Source organism: Strix uralensis, chromosome 5 (assembly GCF_047716275.1).
Source record: "Strix uralensis isolate ZFMK-TIS-50842 chromosome 5, bStrUra1, whole genome shotgun sequence".
Classification (NCBI taxonomy): Eukaryota; Metazoa; Chordata; class Aves; order Strigiformes; family Strigidae; genus Strix; species Strix uralensis.
Genome location: NC_133976.1, coordinates 89,864,807 through 89,877,745, shown reverse-complemented (window position 1 = coordinate 89,877,745; position 12,939 = coordinate 89,864,807). Strand labels below are relative to the sequence as shown.

The following is a 12,939-nucleotide window of genomic DNA, read 5'->3' as shown; positions in this document are numbered from 1 at the left end:
TTTGTCGTCGTCGTCAGGGGCTCGACAAAACGTGACCCCTTCCGCATTGTGTAGATTGCAAACTGGTCGGGCAGGTCGGGGTGTTGGGTAGCACCAGCCACCTTTTTTAACCTGTGAGACTCATCTAAACCTTCTGTCTCCTTCGCCACTGTCCACCACGTCTCCTGTGCCCCTTGGGTGCTACAAGGCTCTGCCTCACCCCTTCTCGGTGGTTTGAAGGAGCCCTGAGTACAAGGAGAAGAGGGAACTTCAGTCACGAAGGGAGGAACTAATCTCTCCCATTTCTCGACATCTCAGAAAGCTACCTGTCCAGCCAAAGGCAGTCGTCAGTGCAGAGAGGGACACTGTGAGGCACCATCTCATCCCTTGGCATGGCACGAAGGGATGCCTGACACTTTCCACAGATGCTGGTGGGAGCCTAAACTGCCAGTCTGTGTGAGCTATAGAATAAGTCTCTTTGTGAGATGAATGTTTAAGTAGAAAATATTGTGAGGATCAAGCTTTTGGAGAAAGAACTGGCTGCTTTTTTAGTATCACTGATACGTTGCAGGAAGGAACGTGGCCGTCCCTTTGCAGGCTCTTGCCCTGCAGTGTGTGAGAAGTGGCTTGTCCCATGCTGAAAGTGGTGTGGTGTGAAGGCACAGCCCAGTTGCCTTGCAGTGCCTTGTCACAGAGCCAACCTTCAGGCTGCCTGTGTGTCCAGCATGCTCCCGTGGCACACGTGAGGGGGAGCTGGTGCTCCTGGCCAACTGCCCTCCTTCCCTCGAATTGTAGCAGGTGCCTGCACAAGGTAGGAGCTTGGTGAGCTGGGGCCAAGGCGACTTAAGGTGAGCCTTGCACAGTCTGGGTATGGTCACCCTTTCCATCGTTCAATCACTTGTGACAAGCATTTCAAAAAACATTTATCATTTGCAGCTGTGGGAGACCAACATGATGCACCTTCATATTTTTCTTCCCTCCTTTTTTTCATTCTAACCATACAGAATGCCTCAATTTTCAGGGTAATTTATTGTTTTCAGTTAAGCTTTTAGCTGGATGTTTATGGTATTAAAACTTTTGGCAGGATTAAATGCAAATGCCAGGTGAGTCTGATGCACTGTGCAAAGCTGTGCTGGCTCTAATCTGATCATTGAGGGTGTGTGATCTCACCCCTTCCCCTCCTTGTTACCCCAGGTTTCTTGTACTAAGCTCTGTACCCCATGTGAAGAACATCGCCCAGGAGCTAGTACAGTACAACATGGAAAGCTTTTATTTTGGGACAGATGGTTTGATGTTAATCATGTGTCTCACATATTAAAATCTTACCCTGGAATGTGTCAGATGTGCCATTTTAAGCCAGGGTCCAAAGTAGTCTCCTCTAGTCAGATGCTGGTTCCACCAATAAGCATGTTTATGTTTATTAACTCCCCCTTCCTCTTCGACAGGATGACTTGCTGTCCTTGAAAGTTGTCAGTGTCCTCCACCACCTCAGCATCAAAAGAGCCATTCAGGTTTTGAGAATAAATAACTTTGAGCCCAACTGTCTGCGCAGGAGGCCGTCTGATGAGGTACTGCTTTCAGATGAAGCTGGGAAGAGAAATCCTCTAGGGTTTTTTCCCTGGTGTTTCTGATTATTCCTGCTCTGCACGCTCCTCCTGTCTCCTCCTTCCTCTCATCTGTTTCATTTTCGGTTTCCTTTTCTCCTATTGCTCTTCCAGTCTCATGCTCTACCATCACTACCTGGAACACTACTAACTTTCCTCCACCTTCCATGGCCCCAGACTCATGTCCCCCTTGCCAAGTCTCCTGCTTCTCTTCCTAGCCAACGGCTGGCTGGTTTGGCCCAGTCTCTGATGTGCTGTAGATCATCTTGATCATCTGATGAACATAAATCTTCTTGATCTCAGCACACTGTTGCCATGCATCTTGTGTAACTCTCTGGAAAATTGATGGCTGTGTCAAAATTTTCTGTGTAAGAGGAGTTTGGCCCTGTTACCAGATGGAAGACTGCCATCAGTTTGTTTTGGAAGCAGCATATGCTGCTATAGGGCAATGGATGATGAAGCAACCCAGACTCTTGGATTTAGATTCACAATGTGTATCTGCAAGAAAAGCACAGCAGCTCATGGAGCTAGCTAAATCTTCAGTTCTACTGCTAGAAGTTGCAAGTAGTCCTAGTGCACAGCAGGATAATCGAATGATGTGAAGCATAATACAGACCTGCCCGCTGCCCAGACCCACCTCCACATTGGTATTACTGCAACATAGCAATCCAGAAAGAGGGTTTTTCTCAAGGGCAAGGTGGGCTTGCATTCATGAAGGGCAGGAGATGTTTGTTTCAGTGAAGACTGGGGCTAGGACAGCTGAGTCAGGGAGTCTCCTTTAACCACCTGTTCCTCCTGTTCACAGAATAACATCACGCCTTCTGAGGTCACCCAGTGGACCAATCATCGCGTGATGGAGTGGTTACGCTCTGTTGACCTGGCAGAGTATGCGCCTAACCTGCGTGGGAGCGGTGTGCACGGGGGACTGATGGTAAGGTTTTACGCTGGCTTGTTCCACTTTATTTAAAAAAAAAATGTCTGAGAGTCACTAGAGCAAAGTTCTGACATTATCTTTGCTGCACACACCTTATCTTCTTATTCTGCTTAACAAGACATTGCTATCAAAATGTATTACCCTACAGTTCAAAGGACATTAATGTCCTGGGCAGAATTAGTGTGGGCAGCAATGGGTTTGATTATCCGTATTCCCCTCAGAATTTAATTTAGTTATGGCATTATCCACCTCCTGTCCTATGATGCTGTACACTGTTATCGTGCTGTTAAACAGCCACCATCTTCCTTCCTAGACCTGGATATGTTCTTATTTTGTGAGGAAGGCTTGTTACTTTTGTAAAATTTGTGATTTCGGTGTCAAACCAGGACTGGCTTTAATTGCTCTAGCATCAGATACTCCAGACGAGACACTTATACTTGCAGAGGTTTGTTGTGGTGATTAAGATCCCTGCTCCAAATATTTATGTCTGTTTATTTTTTTCCATCATTCCTCTGGCTACATTTTCCAGAATTAAAGAGGATGGTGGGTAAACATTTTGTGGCAGCTTCACACATTACATGAGTTAAGGGTGTTTGTTCCTTTCTTCTTACCTGCCAATTTATTTATAACTCAAGAAGGAAAGCCTGGAGGTAGGATTTTATGAATCCTTTAAGTAGTTAACTCTCTTTTCTCTCTCTTTGCTGTATGTTTCCTCTAAAATACGAACAAAAACCCCAAAGCAACAGGTAGGAAGTGACCAAGATAGGCCTGTCTGTTGATGTCCTTGAGACCTCACCAGGCAGTACTGGCTTCATTCTCTGTGATTTGATTAATAGGTTCTGGAGCCTCGTTTCAATGTAGAAACCATGGCGCAGTTGCTGAACATCCCACCAAACAAGACACTACTGAGACGGCACTTGGCGACTCATTTCAACCTCCTCATTGGGCAGGAGGCCCAGCAGCAGAAGCGTGAAGCCATGGAGTCCCCAGACTATGTCCTTTTAACAGCAACTGCCAAAGTAAAGGTAGGTCACGTGTCCTGGGTCAGCGTGTGAGCTTCTAGGCAGATGTTTACATCTCCAGTGTGCTGGTTTTATCCACGTTTGGCAGGCAGTTCAGTAAGGTCTGAAAGAAGGGGCTGGCTGCTAATGAAAGAAGCACAAGAGCAGGACTCAACAGATCTGGGTTTGACACTTGTGTCTGCCATGAACGCACCACATCTCAGCCTCTCGTGCACAGACAAGAGGTAGCACTCCTGTATGTTGTCCTTCTGTCTGTACTGTAAGACGTTTAGGAGGGAGACTGTCTCTGACTGCTCATATGCTCATAGTTTAATGCAGTGGGATTCTGATCTCATTTGGTATCCTTTAAATGGTGTTGTCTTAACAGTGGTAGAATGAGGGGACACATCTTGTTCTTTCAGATGCAATTATCATGAAATACAGCTATTTGGAAGATCTTTGTTTAGATCCTTCATCATTGAAACACCAGTGCAAGAGTAAGAGATCTGTTAATTCTTTGCTGATTCTCTAACTTCTTGTCAATCTTCTCTTCAATTGTAAGCCAAAGAAACTTGCCTTCAGCAATTTTGGAAGCCTGAGGAAGAAGAAGCAAGATGATGTGGAAGAGTATGTGTGTCCGATGGAGCTGGGGCGGGCATCTGGAAGTGGGTCGAAGAAGGGTTTTAAGCCTGGCCTGGATATCCGAGTATATGACGATGATGATTTGGACAGGCTGGAGCAGGTAAGTCAGTTCTAGCAGTTTGGAGTCCTTGACTGCGCTGTCAAGTTTGGTGGAAAACCTGCCTTTTCTCAGGGGAAGCCTTCCTTTTGCTTTGGCCCGTGGAGGTTGTGACTTCGTGCAGTTGCACAGCGTTACAAGCGGAAGCGTCTCTCGGCCCAAGGAGGTCCAAGCGGTGAACGCAGCACCTGCAGGACCTGCTCTGGCAGCAGGATCTGCTCTGGCATAACTGTCCTCTCGCGACAGGGCACGCTCCTGCCTTGCTCAGACCATGTCAGCTGTATTATGTGCTGCACTTAATTGCCACTCTGTCATGGCATGCAGTGAATTTATTATTGAGTCATTATTCATGATCTGTTTTTTGTAGATGGAAGATTCAGAAGGGACAGTAAGACAAATAGGAGCGTTTTCTGAAGGCATCAACAACTTGACAGTAAGGCTTGAAAGGGGGCGTCCTGTGGAATAAGATCTGTATTTCTGTAAGATGGGTCTAAACCCCTTGGCAGTCGCTAATACACCAAGTACAACTTTTCTTTGCTATTACTGGCTCTGTTAAGCAGATGAGTTTTGTAGTTTGGGGACAATTGCTTTGATCGATTTCAGTGCATAGCGGCACTAATCTTTGGATAGAGTGAAGCGCCACTGGTCTCTCGGGGCTAAAGTATATAAAATACTGTGCAAATTATGGGTATAATGAAGCCTCATCAGAACTAGGGGTCAGTTGAGGTCCTTTGGGTTTTGTACAGGGACAGAGGGGAAAAGAAAAACCAGTGGTTGTGGAAGGTACCTGCCCATCCTGGCAGGGAGGTTTCCCCACCTGGGAGAGGTGGCCTGTGGTTGCCATCTCTCCTCGCTGACTCCCCGTGCTCCGGGGAGGGCAGAGACGTGGCACCCGGTTGCCCCTGGGCCATGAGTTGCCAACTGAGGGTCATGACAAATTTACTGGGTGGTGGCCAGCCCGGGCCTGCGCTCCCCACGCCATTTGGGCCAGCAGACAGCAGCGAGCTGTTTTGTCACCAGCACAGGTGAAAAACGTCCTCAGCAGAACAAAGCAGTGTCTGGCAGGGCTGAGGGCACAGAACCAGACTGGCCCAGGTGCCTGCTTTCAGCTGTGAGGGCCTGAACCTTGACTCTTCTCTCCTTTCCTTTCTAGCACATGTTGAAAGAGGATGAAATGTTTAAAGACTTTGCGACTCGCTCTCCTAGCACCAGTATAACAGATGAGGACTCCAACGTGTGACAGGAACCACCAGGCACTGACAAAGGCTCATTTTCCTGTGTGCAAGAAACGTCATCATTACATGTGACAGGCAGCAGATCATGTACATTACATCGCTCTTGCTTCTGTTTGTTAGAAGTAACGCTGGGGGGTGGAGAATTTGAAAAGAAAAGGAGGAAAAAAAAAAAAAGGTGCCTACTCTAGAAGTTGCCATAAGAAACACCCAGACACTGGTGAATGGTAATTGTTTTCACTATATTTAATGTACAAACTGGTGATATGTTTCAGAGTGTTGCATTTAAATTTACGTGGTATGATAGTGCTCCTTTTGCTTATTCACGGCCTCAGATAATCCCTTATACTGTTTCAAAATAACAGAAGATGTTAGGTAGAAGTACTGTGTCTGTGGATGTCGTGCATCAGCTTTCTCTAGGCTCTCAGCTGAAAAAAGATGTTACTGCTCTTTTTCAAGTGCATTTGTTTGGTACAAATACCAGTTCTGCCCTTCCTACAATATCCGGTGCAGGATTTTAGTAATCCATGCCCTGCATAAACTCCCCAGTAACTTTTTGACTGTTGGTCTTATTTTTATACTGTTTTATAAAAAAAAAAAAGAAAAAAAAGAAAAAAGAAGTATATGAAGAACATATAAAAGCAAAAATTTTAATTTTGTGAGATAGAGTGATGGAAAGTTCGAGGTGTAGGGGAAAGGGAGAGGGTTATAAAAAAAATTATGCCAGTTTGCATACCAGCTGGTTACTGGAAAAGGCAGGCTGACCTTTGGAACTGTTTGCTTTTGTTCCTTTTTACTAAGTGCACAGTTTAATGATCTTCCATTTGGGATGAAACAATTACAAAGCATGTTTCTTCTAGCAGTGACTCGTACAGAAACTGCAGATTTTCAAACATCTTCTTTCTTGTTCCCAGCAGCAGTAGTTACATCACTCAAACAGGGTTATTAACACTTCTGTGACTTAAAAAATTTCCTTAAAGTTGAGAGTATTCCCTGCACATGGAAGGAATATTTCTGTGCTGTGACTAACATAAAGATGGTGTAGTTGCAAAAAAATTAAAGTTATATAGAGAAATGTATAGGAAATATATTATTTCATAATATTAAAGCTAAAGTGGGACTTTTCCTCCAAAATTCACATATCAAACATATTGCTCATTGTTTTACCTGCTTAAAGCACAGCTCCTCTGCTTTTGAAGATCATCAGATTTTAAAAAACCTAACTAGCCAGTGGAAATCTTTGGTCAGACTTCCAGTATTGCGAGGTGTCCTAGCCAAAAGCAAACAAAAAAAAGTAACTCTTGTTTATTACAGTGGTCATTCATATGGTGTTGAATGTTGCATGTATTTTAGCACAATGGCATGAAGCTTCTTCGCTTTGTAAAGGCAAAAAAAGTACAGCTGGAATTGTTTCTTGCGGTGGTATGTTGCTTTACCAAGTGTTTGTCACTCGTTTCATCGCCCTCCTTGCTGGAAGTGAGGCCATTTCTGACACGTTGCTGGTGGGGATGTTAGATTTGTGCTGACTTTGTGGATATTTCTGAAACACTATTAACAAAGCTAGGAAAGGAAGAAAGGTTCTTCCAGGGCTACCAGGGAGCTCCCATCGGATGTTGGAGTAGATTGGAGACTCATTCTAGCATTATATTATTGTAACCTGATAAGCTGTTACCAGCCTGGTTCTTGGAAGGATGGGCAGTGTAGGCTATTGCTTATGTACCAAGATGAAAAATTTGATGTGGACTGCTTGTGTTACACATAATGTCAAGCACTGCCATTTTTTCTTTAGTAACTGGAGCCAGGCAAACAATCCATAATGTATACATAAAATAGTTTGTGCTGCTTACCATCTGTCTACAAACAGATCACAACTGATGCTTTATTCGATACTCCTGACTAATGCCTGTCTGCAAATAATTTGCTGTCTGTTGTTTCTTCCTCTGCAGTCTTGGGGGTGTTTGAGCTATTTTATTCAGGCAGAAATACCACATTGTGTAACACCTGCCGTCAGCTTTAGGGTGCAGATGCTTGGGATGTGAATTCAGGGCTCGCTTTCTGTGAATACTCTGCAATATGGTTATTATTTACATGTAAGTTGAGCTTAAGACCCTGCTCTCCCAAATGCTGCTCAAGCACTGGGAAGACCTTGGTGCAGACTCCTGAGCAGATCTCCAGATTCGCTCTCACTAGATGCTGACTAGTTAATATGACTGGATATTCACGGGGGGAGAAAAGGGGGGGGCTAGTGACACAACGTTATGTGCTGAAATAGGCACAAACAAATACTCTCTGATTTCTCTTCAGTCCAGTGCTGTTAGCAAGTGTATCAACAACAGGAGATGATGGTTTATTTAAGTCCAGTGTAAGTAACGTTCCGCTCCGAACAACCCTTTCCTGCATTCGCCGGTTGGAAGCCAGGTCAGCCCCTCGAAGTTGTCTGTCATCTGAACCTTGGTTACTTTATGGGGGTGGAATTTGAAAGCAGGCGATGAAGTCAGGAAGTTTCTGTGCGCATGTGCACACAATTGATACCGTTGGGGTATTTTAATTTGTGTGTGTTTGAAGAGGGCAACATAACTACTGTGTATTGCCATGTAAAGTCCAATAAAGTCTGTGGAAAATGCCAGGTGTTTCTGGAAGCTGGTTCCTTTCTCATGTAACCTCTTTTTTTCCTTTTATTTTCCTAGGAAGTTTGTTTTGTTCTATTTAAAAGACAAAGGAGGGAGAAGGGACAAAATCACATGTTTTTTGTGGACTTGTTTGTTCATTTGTCGATAGTGCCTGCAGAAGGGCTTGGTTAACAGCTAAGGAATCAACTACCCCAAGTCTTTTTACTTATTTCAGGGATCCAGTTCTGAGCATCTTGGGCTGTTTGGCACGGTGTGATGAGAAGGCGCTTCCCCGTTGCTTGGTGTGTGCTGCTCGGGGAGTCCTCGCACGGTGCCGAAAGAAGGACTCTGGCCCTTCTTGCTGTAAAGGGCAGCCGTCTCCCTGGCCTAGGTGTCATTCCCCTCCCTGTGCCCTCCAGCCCTCAGCAGTCTGAGGAGCTCCAGCTGCTTTGCCAACAGGAGTTGAGCTTCCCCAAACGACATTTTGTTGCTGGGGTGCAGGTACAAATCGTGATCAGTATTTTGCCCAGTGTAGCCCAGATAACGGACCAGAAAATGCAGAACCCCCATCTCATTTACCTTCATTTCTGTGGTTTTGTTCATCAGGTTCAGCATTTCAATGGGAACAGTGAGGATAAGCACTTTGAAACCTAGAGGATGCTAAACTTTCCTTGTCTGTTTGTTTACAGTGATGAGGAAAAGATAGATGGGTATTGATCAAGAGCCTATGGAGATTAAACCCAGCTTTCTTCTGTTTGCATAAATTACATATATGCTTAGGAATGCCGAAGTTATCCAGAATAACCTCTGGAATGATTTCTGATTCCCATCTACTAGGTATTGTTGCATCCTGGCTTTCCCTTTAGGAGAGTATTTGTGCTTACCCCACCTGCATGCTTTTTATACCTTGCACCATTTTGTTCTTATGAATGTTTAGTGCATACTTCATGCTTCACCTTAGTATTTTGGCATTTTCATTTGCAGCAAGAGCTTTTGCTACTGTGCTTCTTATCCTCGGTTGGGAGGAAGAAGATAGTGCTCTCTGAGGCAGCTAAGAAGCAAAACCTTCTGAGTTGCCAGTGGATCTGGAGCAGTGTTCAGCAAAGAGAGAGTATCAGGAGAGTGCTGGGGAACCCCTGAGTAAAGGGAAATTAGAGTTACGATCAGAGATAACAGGATAAGCAGCAGCATGCTCCCTAATCATAGCTGTGAGAAGGTCATGAAGGAATGGAGATGGGCCCATGGCACCTTTGAAGACCTGTGGGAGAAAAAGACACATAATATGTAGGACGTGATCTCTTCCTTAGAGAGAGGGACCCAAGGGCAGCAGCAGGACTGACCAGCCCGTGCACCTGAGAAGGTGTTTCCCATGGGGTGGCAGGAGCACAAGAACATCTGTAGGCAGGAGAGAGAGATCGTATGAGGATGTTTTGAGCAATGAGAGTAAAGAGGGCAGAGAAAGACAGATTCTTGATACTTTTTTCACTCACTGAGAGTGAAGAGAAGGAAGAGCAGCATCCAGCAGGACAGAGCCTGTTTCTTGAGAATGGTGGTGAGATCCTGGGCCAATGAAGAGACCGTAGTGGTGCATTTGGCACCAGCAACGTCCAGAGCTGAACAGGGCTGGCTCCTGCTGCAGCGGTAACATACGTTCCAGCTTCACACCTAGAGAGAGGGGATTTTGTAAGGTTAGGAAGTGGGTTTATTGGTAACTCTTTGACAGTCCTGCATGGACTGCCTGTCCAAGCTTCGCTGAGATAATCCAGTTACAGACAGCAACAGCACGAGCTGCTCAGTTGAGGCAAAGTCCAAATCCATGTGCGTTGCTGTGGCACAACCACTGCTACTGGCAGCAGCAGTTAATACTGGGACACAGGCAGTGGCCCATCAAAAAAGACCACTGCATCAATTCAAGCGCCTGTACAAGTCTTCATGTTTGGATGCATACCCTTCTCTATGTGATTAATGCAGAAGTGGTTTCATCTCCAGGAAGCACCCAGTGCCAATAAAATGGCTTCTCTGTAATAGTCCTAAAAATGAGATCAAAGGAGATAAGATCAGACTGGAATGAGATAGCATCAGCTAAAGAAATGGTGTCAGAATTAACAATAAGGAAAACAAGCACCGAGGCATTCAGTAGGTGTGGAAGTTACTGGGCCTGTCCGGCTGGTTGCTGCTCAGTCAGCTGCGGAGAAACACACCCAGGAGAAAGCCCATCTGCCCCGCGGGTCGGCAGCCAGCACACGGAGTTCACCTCTGCCGCTGCCATTGATCTTCAGCGGGAGGGCAACAGGTAGCCATGTGCATGCTTAATAATAGGTCTGGCTGAGCCCAGCACCTACAGAGCCCTCGCTGGAAAAGGCAGGGACTTCCCCAAAGCGGTCCGCATGTGGAAACGACCTCCTCCTGCACAGAAAATGGGCCAGAAGGTCTCACACGAGGACAGCCAGGAGAACAAGGCTGAAACTCTAGTCATCTGTGAAGTCTTCAGCCAAGGCGTGGTCCATGCATCTCAACGGCTGAAGGACTACCTTGGTTTTGTGGATCCTCAGAGCAAATTCCAGCCAGCCACAAACACGCTGAGTGAGATCTTTTTGGTCAACTTCATCCACTTCTGCATGGAAAAGGGAGCAGAGGAATGTATCATGACCAGCAAGATGACCAAGCAGCAGTCCTCTTTGTTCGGGGTGGACTGGATCTGGACTCTGTCTGGAGCTGACAAGCAAATCAAACTTCAGTTCGCCGTACAGGCTTTGCAGCTGGCTGAGCTGGTCCGTGGCGAAGGCGGCCCCGCGGAGGCAGTGGAGGACTGCTGCCGGGAAGCCGCGCTGGCAGACAAGCGCTTCCAAAACAAGAGCAGGTTTGAGAAGCTGGCAGAGTTCTGCCACCTGGTAGGACAGGACTGCCTGGGCTTGTTCATCATCTTCGGTGTGCCAGGGAAGCCTAAGGACATCCGAGGAGTCATGCTAGACAGCATTGCCAAGGAGGAGCAAAAATGCCGCCTGTCAGGCAGGAATGCGCTACGGCAATTTGTCACCAATACTGACAGCTTCCTGCCCACAAAAGACATGTTGGAAAACTGCCTTGGCACAAAAAAAGGACCGAAGAAGGTGGGCAACGTGTACATGAAGTTTCTATAAACCACTGGTTAACAGTAGTGGCTCTCTGCACACTGGCACCAGAGGCTGCGTGGGGCTCAGCTCTGCCTCTCACTTTTCTTCTCGCATGCTCTTCCCTCCACCTTCATATTTCCCACTTTCCCCTCCCCTCGTTTAACTCCTGCAGAAGCCAGGCTGAATCAGTCTTTCCAGGTTTTAAAACAACAGGATGTACCTGCCAGAAAAATGGGTTTATAGAAGGCTTGTCATTTTTCCAGAACATTTTGTTCACCAGACATTAAGTCTTGGCTGGAGCTGATGAAAGCGTCATCGCTCTGAGCCTTTGGGGGGGTCGTGGTAGATTTGACTCACAGCCTTTGTTTACTCTGTGGCAGATTTTTTTTTTTCTGTAATAGGAGGTTGAGTCTGTAATAAAATGCACTGGTGCTGGGCAGAAGATTTGCATTAAGCGTGAAGGACAATTCCAGGGCTTAAAAAATGCTGGTTCTGAACTAAGAGGAAAAGACCTTCCCTGCCATAGAAATGGGCTGTATGAGAAACCTGTTAATTACCTGCCCCTTAGAAGTAGATCAGTGCCAGGCACCAGAGGGCCTCAGAGCTGTGACTGAGAGGCAGGGCAGGGCTGGTCCCAGCTGCAAAGCCTGTTCTTGCTGGGCAGCTGTGTTGGGTCAAGGTGGGGCAAAAGGCAGTGGCAGGGGGTAAAGAAAACTTGGGGAAAAAATCAACCAGCAGGGACGAAAACCTGGCCCTGGAGACCATGGTGGGAGGTTTTGCTTTTCACGGCAGCAGAGGCAGCTTCTGACCACTTGTGGCAGAGAGCAAAAGTTCAGAGAAGGTAAAATTATTTCATTTGGAATTTGTTTACAGTAGCTTAGCAGCTGATTTTCATTTATGAACTAATTTATTCCATTTCCCTCAGCCTTTAGTGGACTAAGTGAGACTTTTGGGTGCACAGTTGTAATTTCTGTCAGCCACTGTTAACTAGTGAAGGAAAACCTTATCAGTTTTGAGCCTGGTAAACTCAGTTTGTTTATAGCTATAGCTGAATAGTTTTGTCAGTGCAAAACTCCTCTGCCTGTACCTTTCTTGTAATGTTATTTAACAGAATAAAAATAATTTGAAAAGCTCATGCATATTTTACTATTTGAGTTACAAGATGGGGCAGCTGTGACAGCTGAGAACTAGAGGCTGTTCTTTACAGAGCCATTAAAAAAGGGCATAAAGAACCTGCAGCGTCAGTGCCAGAAGCGTTGTTCGCAGCTTTCCCTGTGGAGGCTGAAAGGTGAACTGAAGCAACAACAAACAGAAGAGAACTGTGAAATTTTTGCCGAGTCAGAAACATAGCTGGATATAGAGAAGGGAGGCCTTTCGGTTTTGAAATAGTTCATTGAGATAGTTATTTTTAAAGAGCTGGCAGCACTGTCTTTGTGTGTAGCAGGGGGTTGAGGGACTCAGGCTGGTGTTTTACACAGAAAACACGCCTAGGCAGGGGGGTGCCAGGGGTGGGGTGTGCAGAGAGTGGGGGCTCTGCACCCATTCAGGAAGGTTAGGGGTGGGGTTTTTTGCCTGTTTAAAGTAACAGCATAATCAATACTGCAGCAGGATTGATTGGTTTATAAAACACCAGCAGAAAACTTTAATTTTGCATTAAATTGGTATCTTACAACTAGTCTGTGTCCCTTAAGCTGTTCAGTTCTGTAGGAACACTGTCTGAACACTGGC

General features: G+C 45.9%; 2 protein-coding genes across 14 annotated transcripts in view; both read left to right on the top strand.

The window, feature by feature from the left end:
* The window catches only part of PPFIBP1 (PPFIA binding protein 1), a 121,981-nt gene extending 113,868 nt beyond the window's left edge, over window positions 1–8,113 (top strand). For all 13 annotated transcript variants that reach the window (XM_074872210.1, XM_074872206.1, XM_074872207.1 and 10 more), the window contains 6 exons: window positions 1,425–1,547; window positions 2,389–2,514; window positions 3,354–3,542; window positions 4,081–4,260; window positions 4,625–4,690; window positions 5,411–8,113. In XM_074872210.1, the coding sequence (XP_074728311.1) occupies window positions 1,425–1,547; window positions 2,389–2,514; window positions 3,354–3,542; window positions 4,081–4,260; window positions 4,625–4,690; window positions 5,411–5,497 (771 nt within the window). In that variant the 3' untranslated portion in view covers window positions 5,498–8,113. The remainder of the gene's footprint in view (window positions 1–1,424; window positions 1,548–2,388; window positions 2,515–3,353; window positions 3,543–4,080; window positions 4,261–4,624; window positions 4,691–5,410) is intronic.
* Window positions 8,114–8,243: 130 nt separating this feature from the next.
* On the top strand, window positions 8,244–12,346 carry REP15 (RAB15 effector protein). The gene has a single exon (XM_074872212.1). The coding sequence runs from the start codon at window positions 10,486–10,488 to the stop codon at window positions 11,236–11,238; it is 753 nt and encodes a 250-aa protein (XP_074728313.1). The 5' UTR covers window positions 8,244–10,485; the 3' UTR covers window positions 11,239–12,346.
* Window positions 12,347–12,939: the final 593 nt, after the last annotated feature.